The sequence below is a fragment of the Panthera uncia genome, chromosome A2 (assembly GCF_023721935.1).
Source record: "Panthera uncia isolate 11264 chromosome A2, Puncia_PCG_1.0, whole genome shotgun sequence".
Classification (NCBI taxonomy): Eukaryota; Metazoa; Chordata; class Mammalia; order Carnivora; family Felidae; genus Panthera; species Panthera uncia.
In genome coordinates, this window is record NC_064816.1 from 79,389,677 (window position 1) to 79,416,132 (window position 26,456).

The window sequence follows — 26,456 nt, forward strand, 5'->3', positions numbered from 1 at the left end:
AACAGTTTAGTAATGGAAAGGACAAGTTTTATGTCCTTTAAAGAAGGACTTGAAAGAAAAGATAACATAGCAAATACAAAGGTGGCTGGAATAGGAGTGGAAGATGAAGCTATTGAAAGTTACCTAGCAACATAACATAATAGAAATAAAATCTAATGGAATAAAGAGAAATGGATAGAGCATTTGTGCATATTAATAATAGCAGGCAGAATTAATCAGGATTGAAAGGAAAAACTGAGTCATCAGCATATACATGAGAAAGGGAGGAACACCTAGGGAGGAGTAGACAGGAAAGAGAAGGTCACCTAATGAAATAATTCAACAGAAGCCATTTAAGAATGGCTGTAAATCCAAATCATCTTTAAAATTCTTGGGACACCTGGTGAGCATGTGACTCTTAATCTTTGGGTTGTAAGTTAGAGTTCAATATTGGGTGTAGTTATTAAAAACAAAATCTGATAAAATAAAATAAAATACAATAATTCTTTTCAAATTCCATGTGTTTTGAAACTAGCCTTCCTTGAACACCCTTGTTCATGGTCAGTTGTTCTTTATTTTCCTCTTGTGTGATGGATCACACCATTATTTAACTTACCTCATTACTTTGGAGAGCTTAGTATATTATCTTGTCAATTATACTGCTCTTTGAAGAACAGGTTGCATTTATATAAATGTTTCTCAGGGCATAGCTCAATTCTACAAGCAGAGTGGATTTTCAACAAATATTTCTCACATGGACAGGTGGATCAACTTGCTTCGTTTGCAGGTAAATAACCAACATTAAAAGGAGAAAAATGACTTATGATATATAAGAATTGAGTACCAGAATCAAAGGGAAAAGGCCACTTTTATGGTAGCCTCAAAGGAGGAGTGACTAAAACAACTTCAAATAAAAGATTAAGGTTAAGCAAACAAATATAAGACAAAGAGGAAGGACACAAATTAGAATAAACTGAAAAGACAATGTGCAAGAAAAGAGATAAGACTCTTTTAAAAAAAATGAAAGCAAATAATGGGAAACCAATACAAATTGTTGAGTTTAATTTTATGGGTCAAAAAAGTGATGGTAATATAATTTCCATGACTTATTACTTACTAGTAAGAAGCTCAAGAACAAATACAGTCAATAAAATCTCCCATTGGTTTTGTATTGCTGATTTGTAGTGGTGCCTTGGAAATAATGGCTCTAAACCTATCCAGGTTCCTTACATAGTTTTGGTATCAAAACATCAAATGGTGTTTGCCCCTTTTTCCTAAAACTTTTAAAATTCAAATATTTCCCACAAAGAGCACATAAAATCTTGATCTCTTGTAAATATAATTTCCTGAAGGCACAGTTTTTAATAGTAACATGGATAGTCCCTTAACTATAGCTATGTGAGTGGCCTCATTGAACATGTATTATACCAGGCATTTTGAGATGCTTCGTGGTTAGGCCACAATCATGCATTGGATTATATCATAAATGCCCATATTTCATTTTAATTAGTAAAAAAAATGCTTTTTTAAAATAGTCATCAGCTTTGGAAAGCACTGTTTTATAATGCATAGTATTTAGGAAACCTTAAAATTACATGTACCAAGAGGGAAATCAGATCATCTCTCCTCAGTGACTAAAATTAAGCCTCCTTAGGGGTGCCTGGGTGACTCAGTCGGTTAAGCAACAGACTTCTGCTCAGGTCATGATCTCAGTCTGTGAGTTCAAGCTTCTCATTGGGCTCTGTGTTGACAGCTTAGAGCCTGGAGCCTGTTTTGGATTCTGTCTCTCCCTCTCCCTCTCTCTCTCTCTCTCTCTGCCCCTCCCCTGCTCATGCTCTGTCTCTCTTGCTCTCAAATATAAATAAAAGATAAAAAAAAATTTTTTTTAATAAAAAAAATAAAATTAAGCCTCCTTTTTTTTTTTTTTGCCCTCCCTCCCCCCGACTACAATCCATAGTTAATGTTCATTGCTTGGCTTTGGGATAATGATCTGGATCTGTTTCTCCCACTTTTGAAAGAACTTGTCTGTAATATTCAGATCAGTGCTTCACCTTTCTGTTTTGCTTTCTGCATTGATGAACAGATCTAACCACCGAGAGACACATAACACTGTGTCTCACCGTATGATTGACAGAGACCCGCATTTAGCTCTTAGAAAAATTGTTCCAACATTATGTGGACTGTAGTGAACATGTTTAGCAATTGTGAAGGCATAAAAAGCAACAAAAGCTTGTTCATTTTTTAAAATTGAGAAACATCAAATATAAATCAATACTTACATAAAAATGTCTTTCAGAGAGCTAAATTCAGTATGTTAATTTAAGAACATAAATCAGATGACAAATTATTCAATCATAAAATTTCCCTATTTGCCTAGGGAAAATATTAAGAATATATGAAAAAGTTCCTTTTTATTTTTTTAAATATGAAATTGTAAAGTAAAAATATTTTAAACCTGTGTTCTTTAACATATTTTTTATAGGATTAGTGTCTCCAGCTAAAACATATTTTGATATTGTATGATGGACATAACATTGAGATTTATCTTAGAATTAGGTGGCCTAGGATTCAGCCCTATTTTTAAATTAACTTTTGTTGGATAAGGCCCTTAAAAATCTTCAGAATGCTGCATCAGTAACTGAAAAAAAGGGAGTTAAATATCTGTACCTACCTCACAGAGTGTGGATAGATGGAAAAGAAAGAGTGTATGTAGAACTATATTCTTAAAATTTAAAGTATTGTTATCATTTAGTATCAAAAGTAATATTTAGATGTCTGGTCCCAGAGAAGATGGTATAGGCTCACTTTTCCCTGTCTCTCCCCTCTAGATGCCCTGGAAATAATTCAACAAATAATCATAAAAAGACAATAACTTTCATTAAAAGACTGTAATCATAAAAAAAGACTTTTCAACAAAGAAAAGCCCAGAACCAGATGTCTTCACTGGTGAATTCTACCGAATGTTTAAAGAAAAATTAATGCCAATCCTTCTACAGCTCTTCCAAAAAACTGAAGAGAAGGGAACTTTCCCAAAGTCATTTTATGAGGCCAGTGTTATCCTGATACTAACATAGACAAAGAAAATTATAAGAAAATAAAATTAATAATATCTCTGATAAATACAGATGTAAAATTTTTCAACAAAATATAAGCAAATTGAATGCAATAGCACATCAAAGAATCATACACTATGATCAAGTCAGATTTATCACTAGGATGCAAAGATGGTTCAACATATATAAATCAACAAGTATGACACACCATATTAATGAAATAAAAGATAAAAATCATATGATTATCTCAATAGATGCACAAACACACACGTACACATAAAAACACTTGAAAAACCTCATTCTTTCATGATAAAAGGTCTTAACAATTTGGGCATAGAAGAAATGGACCTCAACATAACTGACAAGTCTTCAGTGACTTAATGATGAATGGTTGAAAATTTTTTCTGTCAGATCAGGAATAAAACAAGGGTGCTGTTCCCATTACTTCAATTAACATCATAATAGAAGTTGTAGCCAGAACAATTAGGCAAGAAAAATAAATGAAAGGCATTCAAATCAGAAAAGAAACAAAACTGTCTCTCTTTGCAGATGATATAACCTTATATAGTGAAAACCCTAAAGATTGCACCAAAAATATGGTTATAATTAATCAACAATTCTGTAAAGTTGCAGGATACAGAAATAACAAATAGGAATCAGTTGCATTTCTATACACTAACAATGAATTATCTGAAAAAGAAATAAAGAAAATAATCCCATTTACAATAGAATCAAAAACAATGAAATTCTAAAGAATAAATTTAAGAAGATGAAAGTTGTGTATACTGGAAATATAAGACTTTGATGGAAAAAGAATTGAAGAAGACACATAAAAATGGAAATATATCCTGTGTTTATGTATCAGAAGAACTAATATTGTTAAAATGCGCATACTACCCAAAGTTATCTATAGATTCAATGCAATTGCTATCAAAATTCCAATGTCATTTTTCACAGACTAGAAAAACAATCCCAAAATTCATATGAAATCCTAATGACTTTGAATAGCAAAAACAATCCAGAGAGAAAGAAAAACAAACAAAAAACAAAAAAATCATATTTACTGATATCAGACTAAATTACAAAGCTAACGCAATCAAAACAGAGTGGTACTGGCATAAAAAGAGACACACAGACCAATGGGATAGAATCCAGAGTCCAGAAATACACCCATACACTTACTGTCAACTAACATTTAATTAGAGAGCTAAGAGTACTTAATGAGGCATGTACAGCTTCCTCAATAAGTGATATTGAGAAAACTGGATATTCATATGCAGAAAAGTGAAATAGGACCTCCACCTTACACCACTCACAAAAATTAACTTGAAATAAATTAAAGACTTAAATGTAGGATCTAAAACCATAAAATTACTAGAAGAAAACATAGGAAAAACAGTTCACCTTGATCTTGGCAATGATTTTTTTGATTTAACACTAAAGCACATGCAACAAAATAAAATATAAACTAAGGGGACTATACCAAACTGAGTTTCTACATAGCAAAAGAAACAATGGATAAAATAAAAAAGGCAATCTACAGAATGGTAGAAAATATTTGGAAACCATTTATATGAAAAGGAGTTAACTTTCAAAATGTATTTAAGAAAAAGGAAAAGAAATGAGAAAAATTCAGTTAATAAATGGGCAAAGGATCTGAATAGACATTTTTCAAAAGATGACATACAAATGACTAACAGGTACATGAAAAGGTACATCAGCTTTACATCATTCATCATAAGCACATGGATCAGAACCACAAGGATATATCATCTCATACCTGTTAGAATGTTTATTACTAAAAATATAAAAGATATCAAGTGTTGGCAAAGATGTAGAAAAAAGAGAACCTTTGAGCACTGTTGTTAGGGATATAAATTGGTACAGCCACTATGGAAAACATATGGAGGCTCCTCAAAAAATTAAAAAAAGAACCACCATATGATCTTGCGATTCCATTTTTGGATATATATCCGAAGGAAAATGAATCACTACTGAAAGAGGTATCTGCACTCCTATGTTCCTTGCAGCTTTATTCGCAATCACCAACAAATGGAAACAATATGTCCATCTGTTTGTCCATCAATGGATGAAGGGATAAAGAAAATGTACATACACCATGGCATATTTTTTCAGCTATAAGGACATTCTGCAATAGATGGACCTTGAGGGCATTATGCATAAGCTAGACAGAGAGACACAAATACTGTATGATCTCATATATGAAATCTAAAACCTTCTCTTCCCCCAAACTTATAGAAACAGAGTAGAATGGAAGGCTAGGTAATGGAGGAAATGGTAAGATGCTGGCCAAAAGGAAAAAAACTTCTAGTTATAAGATGAATTAGCAATTGTAAATAGGATTTACAATTGCACCAAAACCCATAAGATACTTAGGAATAAACCTAATCAAAGAGGTAAAATATCCATATGCTAAAAACTATAGAAAGCTTATGAAAGAAACTGAAGAAGATACAAAGGGAAAAACATTTCATGGTCATGGATTGGAAGAACAAATATTGCCAAAATGTTGATACTACCCAAAGTAATCTACACATTCAATGTACCCCCTACCAAAACAACACCAGCATTCTTCACAGAGCTAGAACAAACAATCCTAAAATTTGTATGAAACTAGAAAAGACCCTGAATAGCCAAAGCAATCCTGAAAAAGAAAACCAAAGCTGGAGGCATCACAATTCTGGACTTCAAGTTGTATTACAAAGCTGTAATCATTGAGGCAGTATGGTATGGGCACCAAAACAGACGCATAGATCAATGGAATACAATAGAGAACCCAGAAATGGGCCCACAAATATATGGTCAACTAATCTTTGACAAAACAGGAAAGAGCATCCAATGGAAAAAAGAGTTATCTTCAGCAAATGGTGCTGAGAAAAGTAGACAGCAATATGCAGAAGAATGAACCTAGACCACTTTCTTACACCATACACAAAAATAAATTCAAAATGGGTGAAAGATCTACATGTAAGACAGGAAACCATCAAAATCCTACAGGAGAAAATAGCAACCTCTTTGACCTCAGCCACAACAACTTCTTCCTTGACATGTCTCCAAAGGCGAGGGAAATAAAATAAAAAAATAAACTACTGGGACCTCATCAAGATAAAAAGCTTCTGCATAGTGAAGGAAACAATCCACAAAACAAAAGGCAATCGACGGAATGGGAGAAGATATTTGCAAAGGACATATCGGATAAAGGGTTAGCATCCAAGATCTATAAATATGTACCAAAGTTAACTGCCCCCAAAATAATTAATCCAGTAAAGCAACAGACACTTTTCCAAGGACTTCCAGATGGCTAACAGAGAGATGAAAAGATGCTCAATGTCACTCATCATCAGGGAAATACAAATCAAAACCACAATGAGATACTATCGCACACCTGTCAGAATGGCTAAAATTAACTCAAGCAACAACAGATGTTGGCGAGGATGTGTAGAGAGGGGAACCCTTTTGCACTGTTGGTAGAAATGCAACCTAGTGCAGCTACACTGGAAAACAGTATGGAGGTTCCTCAAAAAAATTAAAAATAGAACTACCATATGACCCAGCAATTGCACTACTAGGTATTTATCCAAAGGTTAAAAAAATGCTGATTCAAAGGGGCACATGCACCCCAATGTTTATAGCAGTGCTATCAACAAAACCAAATTATGGAAAGAGCCCAAATGTCCATTGACTGATGAATGGATAAAGAAGATGTGGTATATATATATACAATGGAATACTACTTGGTGATAAAAAAGAACGAAATCTTGCCATTTGCAACAACGTGGATGGAACTAGAGTGTATTATGCTAAGTGAAATAAGTCAGTTGGAGAAAGACAAATATATGATTTCACTCATATCTGTAATTTAAGAAACAAAACAGATGTACATAGGGGAAGGGAAGAAAAAATAAGATAAAGAGAGGGAGGCAAAACATAAGAGACTCTTAAATACAGAGAACAAACTGAAGGTTGCTGGAGGGGAGGTGGGTGGGGGGGGATAGGTTAAATGGGTGATGGGCATTAAGGAAGGCACTTTTAAGGATGAGCACTGGGTGTCATATGTAAGAGATGATTCACTGGGTTCTACTCATGAAACCAAAACTACACTGTATGGTAACTAACTTGAATGTAAGTAAAAAAATAAGATGAATTAGCACTGGAGATATAATGTACAACATGGTGATTATAGTTAATAGTATTATTATATGTTATACTTGAAAGTTGCTAAGAGAGTAAATCTTAATGTTCTCATCCTCACATCCCCCACACAAGGTAATTATATGAGTTGTCAGATGTATTAGCTGAGTTTATTGTGTTAATCATTTCACAATGTCTTTGTGCATCAAATGATCATGTTGTATATCTTAGACTTATACAATTTAATATGTCAATTATATATCAATAAATTTGGGGAAAAACACATATGTAAAATGTGTTTTTGTGTTTCCAAGCATGGAGAGTATCTTAGTTATCTTTTTTTTGATTTATAATTGAAATTTTCTGTAACATAGAAACTTCAACTTTGAAATTTGCTGAGACTTTCTCTACAGACTACCATGTACTTAATATCTGTATTCTGTGTTCTTGAGAAGTGTATTTTCTATCTAAATGCAGTGTTTATATGAGGCTTTTGATTCAAGATTATGATTTCTGTTATTCAAATCTTTCTTCTTATTTTTTCTGTTTAATATATTGAGTAATAAGAGAGGTACATGAAGTAATACACTTAGTAAAGCTTTCAAATTTACTTTTCAGATTTGTAATTTTTTTTCTTCATATATAAGTTGAAGGTATGTTACCAAATGCATATGAATTTAGAATTGTTATATAACTTCCTCATTAGTGAAAGCTTCTATTTATATATATAATACTTATATATATATAAATTGTAATGCTTATATATAAATTTATATATAAATATTTTAAAATTAGGTAGGGAATATCAATCTACTTAATATTAAGGCTTAGTATCAGTACAGTATTCAAGTCATGATGGTTCTGTCTTGACAGATCAATGGAACCCAAAGGATTTATTGAAAACTTGCACACACAATTCAGTGGAGGAAAGATAGCCTTTTCACCAAATGGTGTTAGAGTAAGTGGATATCCATAGACAATAATAATAATAATAATAACAATAATAATTTAGAAACCTCAACCCAGCCCTTACACCTTACACAAAAATTATTTCAAAATAGATCACAGACTTAAAGGTAAAATGTTGAAGTATACAGTTTAGGAGAAAACATGAGAAAATCTTTAGCATCTAGAGCTTGGTGAAGAGTTTAGACTTGATACTGAAAGCATGTTTCACAAAAGGAAAAGCTGATAAATTAGGTAAATCAATAAAAATCGATAAATTTGTATTCATCAAAATTAAAAACATTTTCTCTGAAAAAGACCCTGTTAAGGGGATAAAAAAAAATATATTGACTAAGAGGAGTACCTGGGTGGTTCACTTGAATTTGGCTCAGGTCATGATTCCAGGGTTGTGGGATCCAGCCCCACGTCGGGCTCCATGCTGAGTGTGGAGCCTGCCTGGCATTCTCTCTCTTTCTCTCTCTCTCTCTCTCTCTTTCTCTCTCTCTCTTTCTCTCCTCCTCCTCCTCCTCCCCCCTCCCACTTGCATGTGTTCTCTCTCTTTAAACAAACAAATAATCAAACAAAAATTATTGATGGGGAGATAATGTTTGTAAACAACTTCTGATAAAGGGACATAATTATTACTTTTACTATGTGTAAGTAACTCTCAAAACTGAATTTGAAAAATAATTAATCTAATTAAAAATTGGGAAAAAGACATTATCACACATGCCACCAAAAAGGATACACCAATGACAAATAATCACATGAAAATATGTTCAATATCATTAGCCATTAGGGAAATACAAATTAAAACCAAAATGAAATATCATTACATATCTATCAAAATGACCAAAATAAAAATTAGTCCTAACACCAAATGCTGGCAAGGATATAGAGAAAACCGGTTCATTGCTCATGAGAAGTTAAAGGGTATAGCCACTCTAGAAAATAGTTTGGCTGTTTATTCTAAAACTAAAAATATTCTTTCCAAAAAACCTAACAACTGCATTCTTGAGATTTTTCCCAGAGAAGAGACCTCAGTTCATGCAAAAACCTGTGTACAAATGTTTGTAGCAGCTCTGTTCATATTAACCAAGAACTGGAATCAACCCAAATGTCCCTCAATGGGTATATGCTTAAACAAACATTGGTAAATAAAAAGTAGCAAACTATTGACCACATACTTGAATGGGTTTAAATGTAATTAAATGGAGTGGAAAAAGTCAATCTCAAAACTTTACACAATGTATGATTCTATTTATATAACATTTTTAAAAAGTTTATTGAATTATATTGAGAGAGAGAGAGAGAGAGAGAGAGAGAGAGAGAACAAGCAGGGAAGGGCAGAGATAGAAGGAGAAATACAATCTCAAGCAGGCTCAGCTCTGTCAGCACAGAGCCCAATGCAGGGCTCGAACTCACGAACCATGAGATCATGACCTGAGCCTAAACCAAGAGTCAGATGCTTAACTGAGCCAACCAAGTGCCCCTATATAACATTTTTGAAATAACAAAGAAGTTGACATGGAGAAAAGATTAGTGGTTGTTAAGGGTTAGAGATTGTGCAGTGGGAGGGAATGGGTATGGATATAAAGTGATAGCATGAGGGAGTCTTGTGGCTTGGAAGAGTTCTGAATCTTGATTATGGCCATAGACACATGTAACTACACATGTGATATAAGTGCGTGAAAATACACACACATACACACACACAAGTACTTGCATAATTGGTGAAATCTGAATAAGTTCTGTGGATTGTACCAATGTCAACTTCCTGATTTTGATAAAGTATTATATTTATATAAAATGTTAACATTGGGCATCCTTGTTAGGGGTGTTTAGGACCTCCCTGTACATTCCTTTGTAACTTCCTGTGAATTTACAAATATTTCAAAATAAAAAGATTTTGAAAAGTTGTATTTACAATATTTTGAGGGGCGCCTGGGTGGCTCAGTTGGTTGGGCGGCCGACTTTGGCTCAGGTCATGATCTCACTCTGTGCTGGCAGCTCAGAGCCTGCAGCCTACTTCAGATTCTGTGTCTTCCTCTCTCTCTACCCCTCCCCTGCTCATGCTCTGTGTCTCTCTGTCTCTCAATAATAAATAAATGTTAAAGAAAAAAAATAAAAAATAAATAAAAAATTAAAAAAATATTTTGAAATTATTTTGCTACTATACAGAACAAGCAGATTTGATTATGTCAATATTATTTTCAAACTTGTATGCTTTAAGCACTAAAGATAAGGCATAACTCATTCCTAAACATAAAAGTGACTTGAGCAATCAAGAACAGAGGACAGAATTTTATAATCCTTCCATAGGTACTACTTTATAGCCATGATAAAGATTGAAGGGAGAAGGGAGAAATACATAAATAATTAGTGCAAAAATGATAGTCAAAATATTTAACAACTTTTATGGTCTGGACACTAACCAATCAGAGTAGAGTAGGATCAATTAGAACAGATGTCAGCCATAAATGGCAGAATTTGGTATCGGCGTGAAGCAGTGGAATATACAACTGATATGACTTATTTTGGCTTGATTTTATTATTTCCTCCGCAAAAGATTTATATTCCTAAAGTGTTGGATTTCTTATACTGGAAAGGGTACTATGTCATTGGATGAAGCATACCTCAAAGTGCTGCTATAAAATATCATGACTAATATGAATAATTATCAGTTAGCAAAATAAGAACTACTTGTATTAAGATATTTGAAATTTCCTCAATTTTTTTTTACAAAGCACCCTAAATATCAGTATAAAAACAAGTAACATTGAAATTAGTTTGCTCATAATATTTAAAGATAGGAGTTTAACATATAAATGACTTTTCAATTTTAAGTTTTTGTATCTGGATAGTTAATATATTTGGAGTCTGTTTTTCTGAACTTTTCCTAGTGGAAAAATTTCAAGGTGCTTTATAAACGTAATCTTGGCAGGTTTATCAGATTAGGAAAACAAATATTCAAAGATGAAAATGATTTGGTCCTATTTATTCTTGCGAAATTAAGATTACTAATTATCAATACAAATTCAATGAGACAACAGGCCAAAGCCACTATTTAAAAAAGAAATAAACTATGCACTCTAGAACAGAATGTGAACAGAATGTAAAAGTATGAGTTTCTAATCTATGTGACAGTTAAGAAATTCACTTAAGAAATGACCTAAAACTACATACAGATGGCTAACAGACATGTGAAAACATGCTCAACATCACTTATCATCAGGGAAATATGAATCAAAATTACAACCAGATATTACCTCACACCTTCCAGAATGGCTAAAATTAACAACACAGGAAACAACAGATGTTGGAGAGGATGCAGAGAAAGGGGAACCCTCTTACATTGTTGGTAGGAATGCAGACTGGTGTAGCCACTCTGGAAAACAGTATGGAGGTTCCACAAAAAGTTAAAAATAGAACTACCCTACAATACAGCAATTGCACTACTAGGTAGTTACTCAAAGGATTCAAAAATACCAAATGGAAGGGACACATACACCCCGATGTTTATAGCAGTATTATCAACAATAGCCAAATTATGGAAAGAGCCCAAATGTCCATTGACTGAAGAATGGATAAAGAACTGGTGTGTGTGTGTGTGTGTGTGTGTGTGTATATATACATATATATATATATATAATATGAATATATATAAATTTATTATATATAATGGAATATTATTCAGTCATAAAAAGTGAAATCTTGCCATTTGCAATGACATGGATAGCACTAGAGTATTATGCCAAATGAAATAAGTCACTCAGAGAAAGACAAATACCATATGATTTCACTCACATGTGGTATTTAAGAAACAAAACAGATGAACATAGGAGGAAAAAAGAGAGAGGCAAACCAGAAGACAGACTCTTAACTATAGAGAATGAACTAAGGGTTTCTGGAGGGGAGGTGGGCAGGAGGATGGGTTAAGTGGATAATGGGTATTAAGGAGGTCACTTGTGATGAATATTGGGTGTTGTATGTAACTGATGAATCACTAAATTTTACACCCGGAACTAATATTACACTGTATGTTAACTGGAATTTAAATAAAAAACTTGAAAAAGAAAAAAAAAGAAATGACCTAAAACAAATTAATGTTTTCTATTATTTTAGGAGGCAACCTCCTTCTCCTGAATAAAAAATTCACTTAATAAATATTACAACATATAGCTTATGCTGTCTTCATTCATGAGCATTTTGGACACCATTTTTTTAAAGATAGATTAATATCTCAAAACTTTACTTAATGCCGATGGAAATGCAGTTCTCATGTAGGTAACCAGGTGAAGATTATGTGATTTTTGTTTTATAGTAACATGACAAAACTCCTTTATAATTCATAGACATAGAATATAAGAACTAAGCCACCCAGTTTGTACAGCTGTGATTACAATTGTGGGAGCATTTAAAGCCATTCTAACAGAATGGAGAGGGACAAGCTCCAATCTATTGATATTAGGCTGGAATTAGGTAGGTGGATAATTTTAGCTTACATGGGTTGTCTATTTCCATCTCTCCAGGACACTAGAGTACCTGAAGGCTCTTAAGGTAGACCAACTATTCTGAATTCTTCCCCTTGTCTTCTATGAGGCTAATTCATTGGCTCAGAACACACCAGAAGGAAAAGAAAGGAGCAGTTACTGGGAGCCTGTGGTTCCATAAACACTGTCCCTCTTATATGTGTAACTAAATCAGCATGAAACAGATATCCTTCCCATTTTACAGGTAAAAAAGCCTAGGCTCTCAGAAATTAAGCATGTTGCCCAAGAACCCACAGATTTGTGTTTGGAATACAGCCTTCCTAGACACCAAATTTCACATGATTTCCTCTCCTGAATGTGATAGTTTAATTACATTTCAGCTTTAAGAAAAGAATAGCCCTATAAGGTTTGAATCACTTTTGATATTTCCCCTAGTTCAGTGATTCATGGGGGATGTGTCACCACTGGGATGTCTGTGATTGGAAATGTCTCAGGAGAAACCCCTTGGTACTAATTCTGATGGCCAAGGACAAATATGATGATGTTTTATGTACACAGTTCACTGATCTTGCATCCTAATTATTTAAGAGTTAACTGCTGTTTCTGTGGTTTTGTAAAAGACTATATTGGCTTGTTAAACAGCACCCTCCCAAATACTAATATTAGTATCCAGCAGTAGGTGGAGACTTTTTTCTGCTATGTAGACTGGTGCTAAAACTCTAAAAATGCAGAGTGATGACAAATGCACAGAATGGAGTGACTTCATTATTTTCAACTGTATTGTGAAAGACAGTATGCTTTCATGTTCAGTAGCAGCATTATTCAGTAGCAGCATTATCCTTCAAATAATAATCAAAACAATTGCTTTGGTGTCAATACAGTAAGTGATTGTACAGAGCAACCTATGTTTCCCTTTCCCCCTTGATAACAATAAGAAAACATTTCCTAGTTTTTTCGTTAGCCCAAGAACAATTTAAATCAGTTGATACCTCCCTTCCATCTTTCACTCAGCTTCTTCTTTTAATAGTTGACCAGGGAATTAACTTTACACACTGATGTAAACAAACCTAAAAATGCCAACGTGTACAGGTCCCTATCTACATCCACATGTACATATGTACATTTCTAAAAGTATGCATGCATATACAACATCATGGGATTTAATTTTGAGAGAGTAAAATGTTAATTATAATAATAAAGAATTTATGGTATGCAACCCAGTAAGGTGTGAAATGTTCACTTTAAAAATTACTGCACTAAAACTTGCTTCTAGGTAGATGGAGTGAGAAGCTTATAACCCATGAGAACACATAGAAAATCTATACAAAATGCAAAAACTAAACATTTTAAAGAGAAACAACAGGTCTAAGATTCCAAAGAGGTGAAAAGTGGAGAGGCGAGGGAAGATTTTGCAGCTGATTTTGATTCTGGGCTGTGGGAATGCTCTAGACTTGGTCTAGGTAGAAGGCCAAGGCTGGAGGTTAGGGAAACGAGCAGAACATGGAGGAGTCCTGAGGGACTGGAGTGACAAAATATATTCTCGAGAGATTTTAAACACACAACCCATCATCCCATGATAACATCTGTCAGATTAAGATGCTTCAAGGTCTAGGGGCAAAAAGCTAAGCAAAAACTCCTGAAATGCACCACAGATTTTTGGCAGTCTTGCAATACTAAGAAGAAAAAATATTTTTATTTTTACTTTTTTAAAGTTTATTTATTGATACTGAGAGAGGGAGGGCCCAACACAGAGCTCAAACTCAAGGCATGAGATCATGACCTGAGCCAAAATCAAGAGTTGACACTTGAGCTACCCAGGCGCCCAACTGAGCTACCCAGATACCTGAAAAACATTATTTTTAAAATACTGGAATTCAAGGGGCATCTGGGTGGCACAGTCAGTTGAATGTCCGACTTTGGCTCAGGTCATGATCTCACAGCTGGTGGGTTTAAGCCCCACATCGGGCTCTGTGCTGACAGCTAGGAGTCTGGAGCTGCTTCAGATTCTGTCTCCCTCTCTCTCTGCCCCTCCTCCGCTCATGCTCAGTCTCTCTCTCTCTCAAAATAAATAAACATTAAAAAATATAAAAAAATATTGGAATTTAAGGTCTGCCAAGAGGAAAGCCCCACACGAACACACTAGGTCTGGGTTTGTCTTGTGGATCAAATTCAGTCTGCCCTTATTTTCTGTATGCTCCATAAATGAGGAACAATTTATATACTTTTAAATGGCTGCAAAACAAAACAACAAGAGAAACGAATTTTGAAACTCAAATTCTGAAACTATAGGAAACTCAAATTCTCTGTTCATGAGAAAAGCTTTATCAGAATACATCCATGCCCTTTATTTATATATTGATTTTGCCTTTTTGCACAATGAGTAGTTACCAGACTGGATGACCTGCAAAGCCTAAAATACAGGCTACCTGACCCTTTACAGAAAATGCTTGCTGACCTGTAATAGACTATTTGTTGAAAACCCTGGGCAAACATCCTAAGAACAGGAACAAACCAGAGATAAATTGAGTCTTACCAAAACTCAACCCAACCTCCTACTGGCCCGACTCCAGACTGGATTAAGGAATCAGCCTCCACTCTATCTCACTGGCATAAGAAGGATAAATCTTTGCTGGAGAAAGATATTAGCATCTTGAGCCTCTATAATTTTTTAGACACATTTTACACACATTTCACCATTCAGAAAATGACTTTGTTTGGTCTGAGTGGAACCGTGATACGTGTAAGAAGCCTGACTTCAGTGGTGAGCACAACAAAAATGCATTAACATCCAACATTGAAACATGCAATTTTAATCCATGTTTAAAAAAAAAGAAAGAAAAAGAAAACAGAAGTAACAGTATTACCTAAAAGCACTTTTCTTGGCAAGAAAACTTAAAATATGTGTCTGGAAAATACAGTATTCTAACTAAGTAGATGTTAATTACCATTGTAAACCATTCCAATAATATATGGAATAAAACCAGAAATTATTCATCTTGTAGAGAATGAAAACAAATAGTAATTGACCAGTTATAAGTCATTGTGAACAACAAGACTGTATTCTAGGGCTTGGTTTTCAATGATATGTACTTTACAGACGCTGGCATCATATTTTAGGTATCTACCATCCTGAGAAGGCAGACAAGTGCAGATGTGGGAAAAACTGGTAACACTGGAATACTATAATTATGCAATGTCTTTATGTCTACATCTCTCCCAGAAGTTTTAAATTTCATTTTAATAGCTTTTTCTAATGAAAAGAATAACTCAAAGGAACGAGAGAGCTGAGAAGTTCAATATGTCATAGAAGTGCAAATTGTTAAACTCATTTTAGTTAGGACATACTAAGGCTTTACATCTGTGGCAAAAGTAAATAGTAACTTCCATATATAACAGATCAGGCCATTTTAATTTATAACCTATCACAATTTGCAGCACATGCCTTACTGGTGTCAATGAAATATACAACCTAATGGTACTCGAAAATCCAGGGCACATGATAATTTTATGTGATTCAACCACCTGCAGTGGCACTATCACACAGAAGGCACACAGATATAGCTATGACTATAAAATATAACATAGACAGTGATTAAAAACTGGATATTTATGCATCAAAATATGTACACACAAATTGTATACTGTAATTTTTAATTTAACTCAGTGTATAATTAGAAATGAACAATGCCAGCATAATATTACCTGAGAGTGGCAGAATTAACATTAAAAGGAAAGGACTTTTAGAATTAGAGAATTTTTAAAAGGTGGACTTTTTAAAAACTTTTTTGAAAGTTTAAATTCTCCTCATCACTTTCTCCACCTTTAAGAACTCCTCAATGATAGATGCATCTGAACAGGGCTCTGATAGCTTGATGAGATAAAGGCTTGATTGTGGTCAAATAATAAATCATCAGGAGAGTATGCTATTTATCATTTTAGCTAAACTTGAAGTGTTCTTTTAGCATTAAACTCGATATCTTTAAAAATTATAAGTATTATCTATAACAGACTTCATCTAAATAATTTACTAATTTCAAAACAAGGGTTACACTCATGTAATCCTCAAGATTGTTTAAAAGCATTCTTCACATACATGAGAAAAGTCAATTTCTAAGCAAGTTAATATTATTACATTGCAAACTAGAAAATACTAAGGATAACCCAGGACATTCATGCAATTGGCTATTTTATTTAAATGTTTGATTAAAAGAAAGTAGCCATGTGTATGTATAGATCGTAATAACTAGCAGAATAACTAGCCTCTGAACACAAAAATCCATATCATTTATAGTTCCACAATAGTGTTTCTCTATACATCATGTTTGATTCCAGTGAAAAGATCAGAGTACTCAGAGAGACATACTGCAAACAAAAAGTCCTTAGAAGGTGGTGGAAAGTCAGGCCAGGAGTCAAAGAGAACCAACAGAGATGACAGAGATGTGATATCCGGCACAGTCTCCTCAGAGAGAAAAAGGAAAACCACATGGCACTGTTGAAATGCCGCGTCAATTCTCTCTCCTATTTGAGCATTAAATATTACATCTTTAAAATTGGTTCAACTAGATTATTGCTTCTTTAGATGAGACCCTCCTTTAAGAAACACAAACATTCTCAAAGTGCAACGCCGAAACATCATAAAAACTTAATAACCTACCATTTTCTTTGCACTCTTCTGGAGGTTTAGCCTTTTTCGCAAGTCGTGGATCCAGCCATGATGTTGTCTTTGTGTTATGGCTGAAAAGAAAAGAGATCACTCTGAACAGACACATACTGAAAGGAATCAAGTTTATTCCTTAAAAAAAAGGTGGGGGTGTTAGTCCAACAAAATTGCAATCGATACACTTAATTTGCTTACTGGTTCTAAGTAGCCCTGAAGGAGGTGTAAGAGTAATTGTGCAAGGCAGCTGTAAATTTGGCAACCTCAGCTCCCTGTCCTCAAAGCAGCTATTTTTATTAAAATCAACTAGAATGTTGCCAAGTTAACCTCATTGAAAATGCAGAACTCATCCAGAGCAAAAGGAATTTATTACAAATACAGGATTCTCCAGTTGGAAGAGCACAGTTCGCAGGCTCTGATACTGTTTCCTCACTTTTGCAAAATAATTATTTTCATCCTAAACCTGCCCTTTTCATAAATAGTTGTTTTGTTACTCCTTAACTACCAAGCTGGCAGAGGCAGTATAAAAGTGATGAAAATTACAGCATGTTCTTGGGATGCCTACATTTTCTCAAAAAGTGATTAATAGCAATTGCATTAACCCATATTTAGCTGTCTTCCGTCTAAATACTTCCAACCCAGCTAGGAAGGTAGAGGATAAAAATGTCTGTATTCTAACATTTCTGGAATGGAATTTCTGGTAATTAATGGTCATTTTAATGACATTTTTGTTTTGAAAAAAGAAAGTTTTCTGGGAAGTCTTCTGTCAGAAATTTTAAAAACAGAGACGTTTTTAGAGCAATGTTTCTTAAAAAGGTCCTACAATCACCTGCATTGGAATCACCTGGTGATTAACAATACCTATTCTGCGTCTTCATAGAACTACCAAATCAGAATCTTATTGGCAAGCGCTCCAGGTGATTTTTATGCATATTAAAATTTGAGAACCCCTGAAAAGCTCAAAACTGCTCTTTGGAGCTAAAATCTTGACTGGGTACAGCTGTCTCAAGTGATCTCATCTACCAATGGATGGATTATCAAGGATGTGACATTTGTGAGGGCTTCAGAAAAAGAATGAACAAAGTCACAGGTGTGGAAAGTTTGAGGTTTATACAAGGAAGAGTCAAAGGGCCAAAAAATGTAACATGACAGAGAAAAGTAAAAAATCCTTTAGAAATAGAAATTAAAGCTGGATAATAGGAATATTTGAACACAACTGTAAGAAAGTCAGGTGATAACGATGAAAATCAAATAATAGCTTCACATATATTTTCTCTCTCTTCATTGAAATTTAACCATGTTTCTCATTGTGTCAGAGCCATAAGTGTTAGCTAGATAACCAGATGAACAAATCTCCACTTAAAGCAAAGGTCAGAAAATTCTCCCAAGCAGTTTACTTAATAGCAAACTTCTAGAGCCCAGGTATCTATCTCATGAAGATAATTTCAAGGCAGGGAGGAAGAAAAGGAGGAGGCAAGCTGGGCAGTGGGGAAGCAAGTCCAAGGTGTTTCTGCATATAGTGGTTTTTTGGACAAACATCCTGTCTATGTACAGAGCCATCGTCTGATTTGAAAACTGAGACATTAAGATCCTTGGGTCATCAGGTCTCTGTTCTTGAAGAAGATTCCCTTTTATTTCTGACTTTCATGTGTAGTAAAGAGAAAATACTCTCCCTCACTTTCTTCACATTTAGGAACTCCACCATGATTGATGCCTCTAAGCAGGGCTCTAATAATTTGATCAGATAAAGGCTGTGAATTTGGTCAAATTATAAATCATCAGGAGAGTGTGCTAGCTTCTGTTTTCTCCCAGTTTGACCTTTGTAAAGTCTGACGGTGCTTTATTATAGAGTGTCAGAAGCAACTAAAGTATTGTAGACACTTTTATCTCATTCTGGTCCTCATTTATAGTCATGTCAATATCATCTAGTCTTTTCCTCTGAACTAAAGACACACATGGAAGGATATTATGATTACCCCAAATATGATAACGGACTGAGTTCAGTGTTTGCTGCTCCCATTTTGAAAAAGACAAATTCACTTTAAAAAATATTCTTATAGAGACGCCTTCAATTCAGTGTGTGTGTGTGTGTGTGTGTACACATGCGCATGCATAATGTGTAAGGTTTGCTCATGTTTGTGTGTTTATGTGTTAGGGAGAAATATTGGGAAGTGGGCAAGGAAAATAAATTTCCCTTCTTTTTCCACACATTTGCTTCTTCGAAACCCTTCCTCCATTATGGATAAAAGTCATTTATTTCTAAGTGTGTAAGACAAATTCACGAAAGCAAACATGTCTATGGTGAAGTATTAAGGAGCCATTACTAAGCCATTACAGGAAGTCAAATTACCATTTCTATATCACACCACCATCGGTCTCAAATACTGGCTAATTTTGTAGAAAACTGTGAGTTTCCTAGCTTTCCTGAGTTTCTACAAAGCATTTCATTACAGGATGATTTCTTCGAGGTTGAACTAGCATTAATGGTATATCACTTTAATAAATTTTGGCAGATGGAGTCTCTTATAGTTAACGGCATTTTTAGCTGATCGTCTGAAGTGATTCTGAAAGAAATGTGGGTAGCAGTCTTAAACATCACATGAAGATACAGTGCAGTGTTTTTCAATACTGACTCTCCCAGCCTTGTAATTTGCGTGCTTCTTCAAGATGCCTTACAAAGGGGATATTTTTAATGCATTTGGGAGACAACAGAACAAGTGGCTTTTCTACTTCCCTTAAATTATATATTTTTAACCTCAACAATTACCTTTGAAGATAGGATTAAACATTGGACGGGAAACAGTGTACTAAATGGGATCACTGAGGGACTTTTCACAATCTACATACCACGTTTCCTCAAGTTTGAGGATATGATTTCCTTTTACTTCCACTGCTAAAGTAGATTCAAACAGGACATCAGTTTTCTGTGTCTATCAAATTGTGTGGAACACAAATGACAAGACGGTAAGAGGCTAATCTTATATAATCTTATATTCTGATACTAGTTTCTTTAACAGAGACACATACACACATATATGCTGCATTTGTAAAGAACTTTTTTTTCCCCTAGCTGGGGAATGGAACAAATATTTTCTAGGAATGTTGAATCATAATATCCTACTACTGTATGTATTTTTATGGATATAGTTAATGTAATGATCATGAAAATTGAGAGATTAAGTGAATGCAAGTCAGTAGCTACTCAAGTTCAATCAATGCCATATTAAAAAAATCTGGATAAAAACCTTAATAAATGGTTTACCCAAACTTTTCCCTGATGTTAAACTATATAATAAATCTATCTGGAGGAGTGGAACAAGCCAGAAGTGGAATTTCATTCAACTCCGTAATTCTAGTTTAAATTTGTAACAGAATGGTCTTGAAGATGTGATAGGCTGACTTATAATGAATTAGAGATTTCTGTATTTTTTTTGTAAGTTTAACCTTTGACAAACTGACAAAAGCAGCAGGTTAAATAATAACATCTTATCTTCCTGGGGAAACATTCTTCTCACACAGAAAATGCTTCACCTCGACAGCAAAAGCCACTGACATTATGGTGCATACACCTTGCAAAGTTATTATCGTGTAACATTTCCTGATTGTCTACTTGGTCAGGGACTGTACTAGAACTTTCATACTCATTACCTCATTTAATGCTAATGAGTCTTTTTGGCTACAGATTTTTAACTCCATTTTTATAGACAGAGAAACAAAAGTTCAGAGAAGGTAAGCAACTTGCCCAAGGTTATGAAGCTAGTATGTGAAACCAAAAGAGGTAGCATTAAACCCACATATATCTGATTCCCAAGTCCAAGTTCCCTTTTCTTTAAGTTTATTTATTTATTAAAAATTTTTAAATGTTTATTTAATTTTGAGAGAGAGAGAGAGAGCAAGTGAAGGAGGGTCCGAGAGAGAGGGAGACACAGAATCTGAAGCAGGCTCCAGGCTCTGAGCTGTGAGCAAGAGCCCGATGCAGGGCTCGAACTCACAAGCCATGAGATCATAACCTGAGCCAAAGTTGGGCGCTTAACTGACTGAGCCACCCAGGTGCCCCTATTTATTTTTGAGAGAAAGAGTGAGTTTGAGCAGGGGAGGGGCAGAGAGACAGGGAGAGAGAGAATTCCAAGCAGGCTCTACACTATAAGCGCCGAGCCCCATGTGGGGATCAATCTCACAAATTGTGAGATTGTGATCTGAGCTGAAATCAAGAGTCAGATGCTTAACTGACTGAGCAACATAGATGTCCCCCCAAGTCCAAGTTTCTTATGCTCTGAAACCAGAGGCATACTAAACCCAACATTTTGCTTTTTACACTGAATTGCTTTATCTCACTCCCTTGGAGAATAGTCAAAGATCTTTTTTTCTCAGAGCCTTTGCCAATAGTTTGGAAGTGGGGACATTTATCTCCTGTTTGAGGATAGTAATCATGACCTCAGAACCTTTGTGTTGAATGCCTTGTACTTAGAAGGTATTATATTAAATTGCAGGTGCCTAGAGATGAAAGAGAGAACTTGTGACTGAGGAGGCACAGATAATATCACTGAAAACATTTTTTTCCTTATAAACTTGAATTTTCCATTCAGATCACTTTCAAGTCAAATGTTCTCCATTCAAATATGAATATTTTTCCAGGGGGAACTAAGCTGGTGCCATAGTAAGAAGACCCTAGGCTTGTCTATCCCTCAAACGCAACTAGATAACTATCAAATAATCCTAAATACCTCAGAAATCAACCTGAATATTTTCCCTAAAGTCTTAAAATTCCCGATTTATATAATCTACATATAAATATTAGGTATTGGAAGCTATACTAAAGAATTAGGTTAACAAAGCTGCTATCAAATGGGTGGAGTGTTTTCATATAGATCATGCCACACTCTGTCGTCCATTCCATTCTTTCATTATATTTTCCCAGACTATAAGCCCTTATCAGTTTCTTATACATTAAGTGGATCCTTAAGGGTGATCCAATCTGAACGTGTCTGTAAGACATATCCTCCTTCTATTCATCTTCTTTCTGTTTCCTTTTCCACTCCTCTGTCCTACTTTTATATTGCCACCTAGATCAAAATAATGTTTTCTTTCTCTCTCTCTCTTTCTTTCTCTCTCTCTCTCTTTCTTTCTCTCCTTTCTTTAATTCTCTCTTTTTCTTTCTCTCTCTCTCCTTTATTTTCTTTCTTTCTTTATTTCTCTCTCTTCTTTCTTTCTCTCTCTTTCTTTTCTTTCTTTCTTTCTCTCTCTCTTCTTTCTTTCTTTCTTTCTTTCTTTCTTTCTTTCTTTCTTTCTTCTTTTTTATAAAGAGCACAAGAGAGAGTATGCTCAAGACAGCACAAGCACAGAAGGGGCAGAGGAAGAGAGAGAATCTCACACAGGCTCCACAATCAGCACAGAGCCTGACGCAGTGCTTGTTCTCACCATTGTCAGATCATGATCTCAGCCAAAATCAAGACCCAGAAGCTCAACTGACTGACCCACCCAGGTGCCTCTAAAATAATGTTTTCAATACTGCACAGATGTTAGATGATGTTTCACTGACTGAAATTTTATTAGTGGAATAAAAAACTTCTATTATCAAACATACTCCTTTGTTGCATTTTCTCTAAAAATATTAACAGACTTAAAACAGTTACAAAACACTGAATTTAAAAAAAAAAACCTCCTACAGGGGTGCCTCTGTGGCTCAGTCAATTAGGAATGTGATTCTTGGTTTTGGCTCTAGTCATGATCTCATGGTTTGTGGGACTGAGCCCCAAGTGGGGCTCTGCCCTGAGCTCAGAGCCTGCTTGGTATTCTCTCTCTCACTTTCTCTCTGCCCCTCCCCCACTCATTCCTTCTCCCTCTCTTTCACTCAAAGTAAGTAAATAAACATCAAAAATTTTTTTTTTAAAATAAGTAAAAATTCCTCTTACAAAGCCAATTCTGAATCATAGCCTTTAACTGAATCATAACTTTAACTTTACATAGTCAAAATGTATTTTCACCTGGGGAATACTGTATCAGAAGAATAATCAGAGATTGAAGTGAATGATATTTGACTGCATGAAGCATAATCTTTTGAACAAGGTTTAAACAAGGTCCAGGTAAATATTTTATTGTCTATTGGACAGTTCAAAATGTGTTTGGATGTTAAAGTTTCAATAGCAGGTGTCATACAGGTTCAGAGACAATAATCACAGAGATTACTGACTACATTTTACATAATTTAAAAAATAAATGTTAGTTATTTTTTTTAAAGTAATCTTTACACCCAATGTGGGGCTCAAACTCATGATCCTGAGCCAATATGAAGAGTCACATGCTCCACCAGCTGAGCCAGCCATGCGCCTCTAAGTGTTAGTTCTTAAAAGTATATAAATTGATTACATTTTATATCATAGTCAATGAAATCCTCAGGATGGTGACATCATTTTCCAGAAGATTTTCTCCTTTATATCATATTTCCAAAAAAGAAGAGTACAGGGACTGATTGGATACATCTAATTGATACTGAACAGTAGGAGCTTTTTCATTCAAGGATCCATTTTTTCATAGTACTACTATTTTTCCTCTTTATACTTGGTAATTTACATACAAAGTTATTGTCAATGATCTCTATAATGGTTGTTTCTTAAATAATATTTTAAAATATCTTATTGATCATGTGAATGTGTGAGTTTGTCATCATATTATCTTTCATATGTTTAGAAAACATTTTTTTTTTAATTTTTTTAACGTTTATTTATTTTTGAGACAGAGAGAGACAGAGCATGAATAGGGGAGGGCCAGAGCGAAAGGGAGACACAGAATCCAAAGCAGGCTCCAGGCTCTGAGCTATCAGCACAGAGCCTGACGCAGGGCTCGAACCCACAAACCATGAGATCATGACCTGAGCTGAAGTTGGGCGCTTAACCGACTGAGCCACCCAGGCGCCCCTAGAAAACATTTTTGAGAGGTTTTATTATAAATATAGTTTTGGATATTGTGACTGTGAGCTGCATACAGTTTTGTTTAAAACATATTATTTTCTGTCTGGGGATTGCACTGGAATCTTGTGTGGCATAAGAAAAAAGAATATGAAACAAAATCAATATCTCTACTGTTTTGTAATACAAATTAGAGAGAGTAAGCACAGACCACATTTTGTGACTGGTGGGAATGTGCCAAGTTGAGGATGTGAAAGCTGGAGTTGCTGCACCCCCAAAAATTGATTTTGCTTTTCTTTCCAATAAGTTTCCCAAATATTCTCTCCACTATTTCATAAATAAAAGTTTTTAATTTGTTTGAAATGGCAATCAGTGATTTACTGAACACTTAAGGAGATACAGAAACATGAACACAGGAGGAAACAGATTATATGTGTGTCTTCCTGAGAATTGAAAAGCAAATTCATCCTGGACAGTGATTTAGGAAACCATGCGCAGCTATGACATTTTTCACAGATGTGATTTTCAGTTTCAAAAGCCTGCTTTTAAAAATCTATTTAAGATGACATAGCGTTCAGTGCCATTCAGGGAGATGGTAGTAAACAAATAGGTTCTTGTTGTCATTTTGTTTTTTGCCAAAGGAATAGCAGTCTCTTTTATGTCACTAACTAAACTGACTCCCAAACAAAGAAGGAATTTAATGGGATTCCCAAAGCATGTCAATACAGATTAACCCTATGGCGTCTCTGCTGTCTCTGCTTTATGGAACATTTAGCCTCTGGAATGGCGAACTTCTGGCCGAGAAACCTATAAGAAAATACTATTTGTAATATGAAAGTTTACTTTTATTTCAGCCAATGTTTGTTTATACGGTAGAGGTAGTATGGGATAATGGCAATAGCTGTGCAAGGTGACAGGACTACGCGACCATAAGCATGTTAATTTCTCCAGGGTGCCTCAGAATCTCTATGAAGTGGGGTGTATCAAATGCTCACAAGGTGGCTATGATATAATATATACAGGCACCATGGTGAAATGATTAAGAGCAAGGATGCTGGAGAAAGACTTGTGTCCACAAAAGTATGAATCTTGTGAGTTTTGCTGATGACTTGCATTCCCAGGGTTTATTATTATTATTTTTTAAGTTATTTATTTATTTATTTTGAAAGAGGGAGAGAGAGAGAGAGAGAGAGAGAGAGAGGTGGGGAGGGGCAAAGAGAGAGGGACACAGAGAATCCCAAGCAGATTCTGCACTGTCAGTGCAGAGCCCAATGCGGGACTTGAATTTACAAACTGTGAGATCATGACCTGAGCCAAAACGGAGAGTCGGACGCTTTAACCAACTGGACCACCCAGTGGCGTCTCTATTCCCACGCCAAGAATATGGTATGTGCCCTACAAAGATATGTTGAGTAAATGGAGTCAAAGCATCTTGGCTTTGTGAATTCTGGAATATGTGACCACAAACAAATTACTTACTTCTGCAAGCCTCAGTTTCCTAAAGTGAGAATTAAATGAGCACGGCATAAATGCTTCATATATTAGCTATTACTGTTCGGGTAACCTGAACACAGCCTGAACAAAGCTGGCACTCAGTATGTGGTAACTATTGTTACTAATTCGAATTTACAATCAATATGCCGTCTATTTTAAAAGACATTATTAATGAGGGTGATATTATGAATTAAGGAAACTACTCGTTTTAAACAATATTATTCATTGCAGAGTCTTTTGAAAATTGCTCAACATAAGACATTATGAATACTTTTAAGCATGTTTAGAGGAGAGCATTCACTCACAGTTTAAAATTCCATTGCTTAAAAATGCTTTCTCACATTGAGGAGGGCACCTGTTGGGGTGAGCACTGGGTGTTGTATGGAAAGCAATTTGACAGTAAATTTCATATTAAAAATAAAAATAAATAAATAAATCAAAATGCTTTCTCAGATGTTAACTTTTTCTCATTAAATATCACTGTAAATAATAAAAGGAATCAGCGTTGATACATTCATCAAAGGAAGCAGTTCTGAAAAGTGTGGGAAATATAGTTGACCCATGTGTTCAGTACCAAAAACAAAATAACTTCTCACCTTCTAAATGTAAAACTTGTTATGTATTGAGATATATAAAGTATTTTGTAATACTGCATAAATCAATAACTATTTTAAAATATTACTGTACAGAAGACCAAAAAAAATTACTCACTATCTTAATTCAAAACCCACAGTACATATATATATATATATATATATATATATATATATGTTTTTAT

At 34.7% G+C, this 26,456-nt stretch overlaps 1 protein-coding gene across 1 annotated transcript in view; it reads right to left on the reverse strand.

The window, feature by feature from the left end:
* Window positions 1–26,456, reverse strand: part of MAGI2 (membrane associated guanylate kinase, WW and PDZ domain containing 2) — a 1,334,434-nt gene that overhangs the window by 443,782 nt on the left and 864,196 nt on the right. The window contains exon 6 of the mRNA XM_049642268.1: window positions 17,277–17,356. Within this exon, the coding sequence (XP_049498225.1) occupies window positions 17,277–17,356 (80 nt within the window). The remainder of the gene's footprint in view (window positions 1–17,276; window positions 17,357–26,456) is intronic.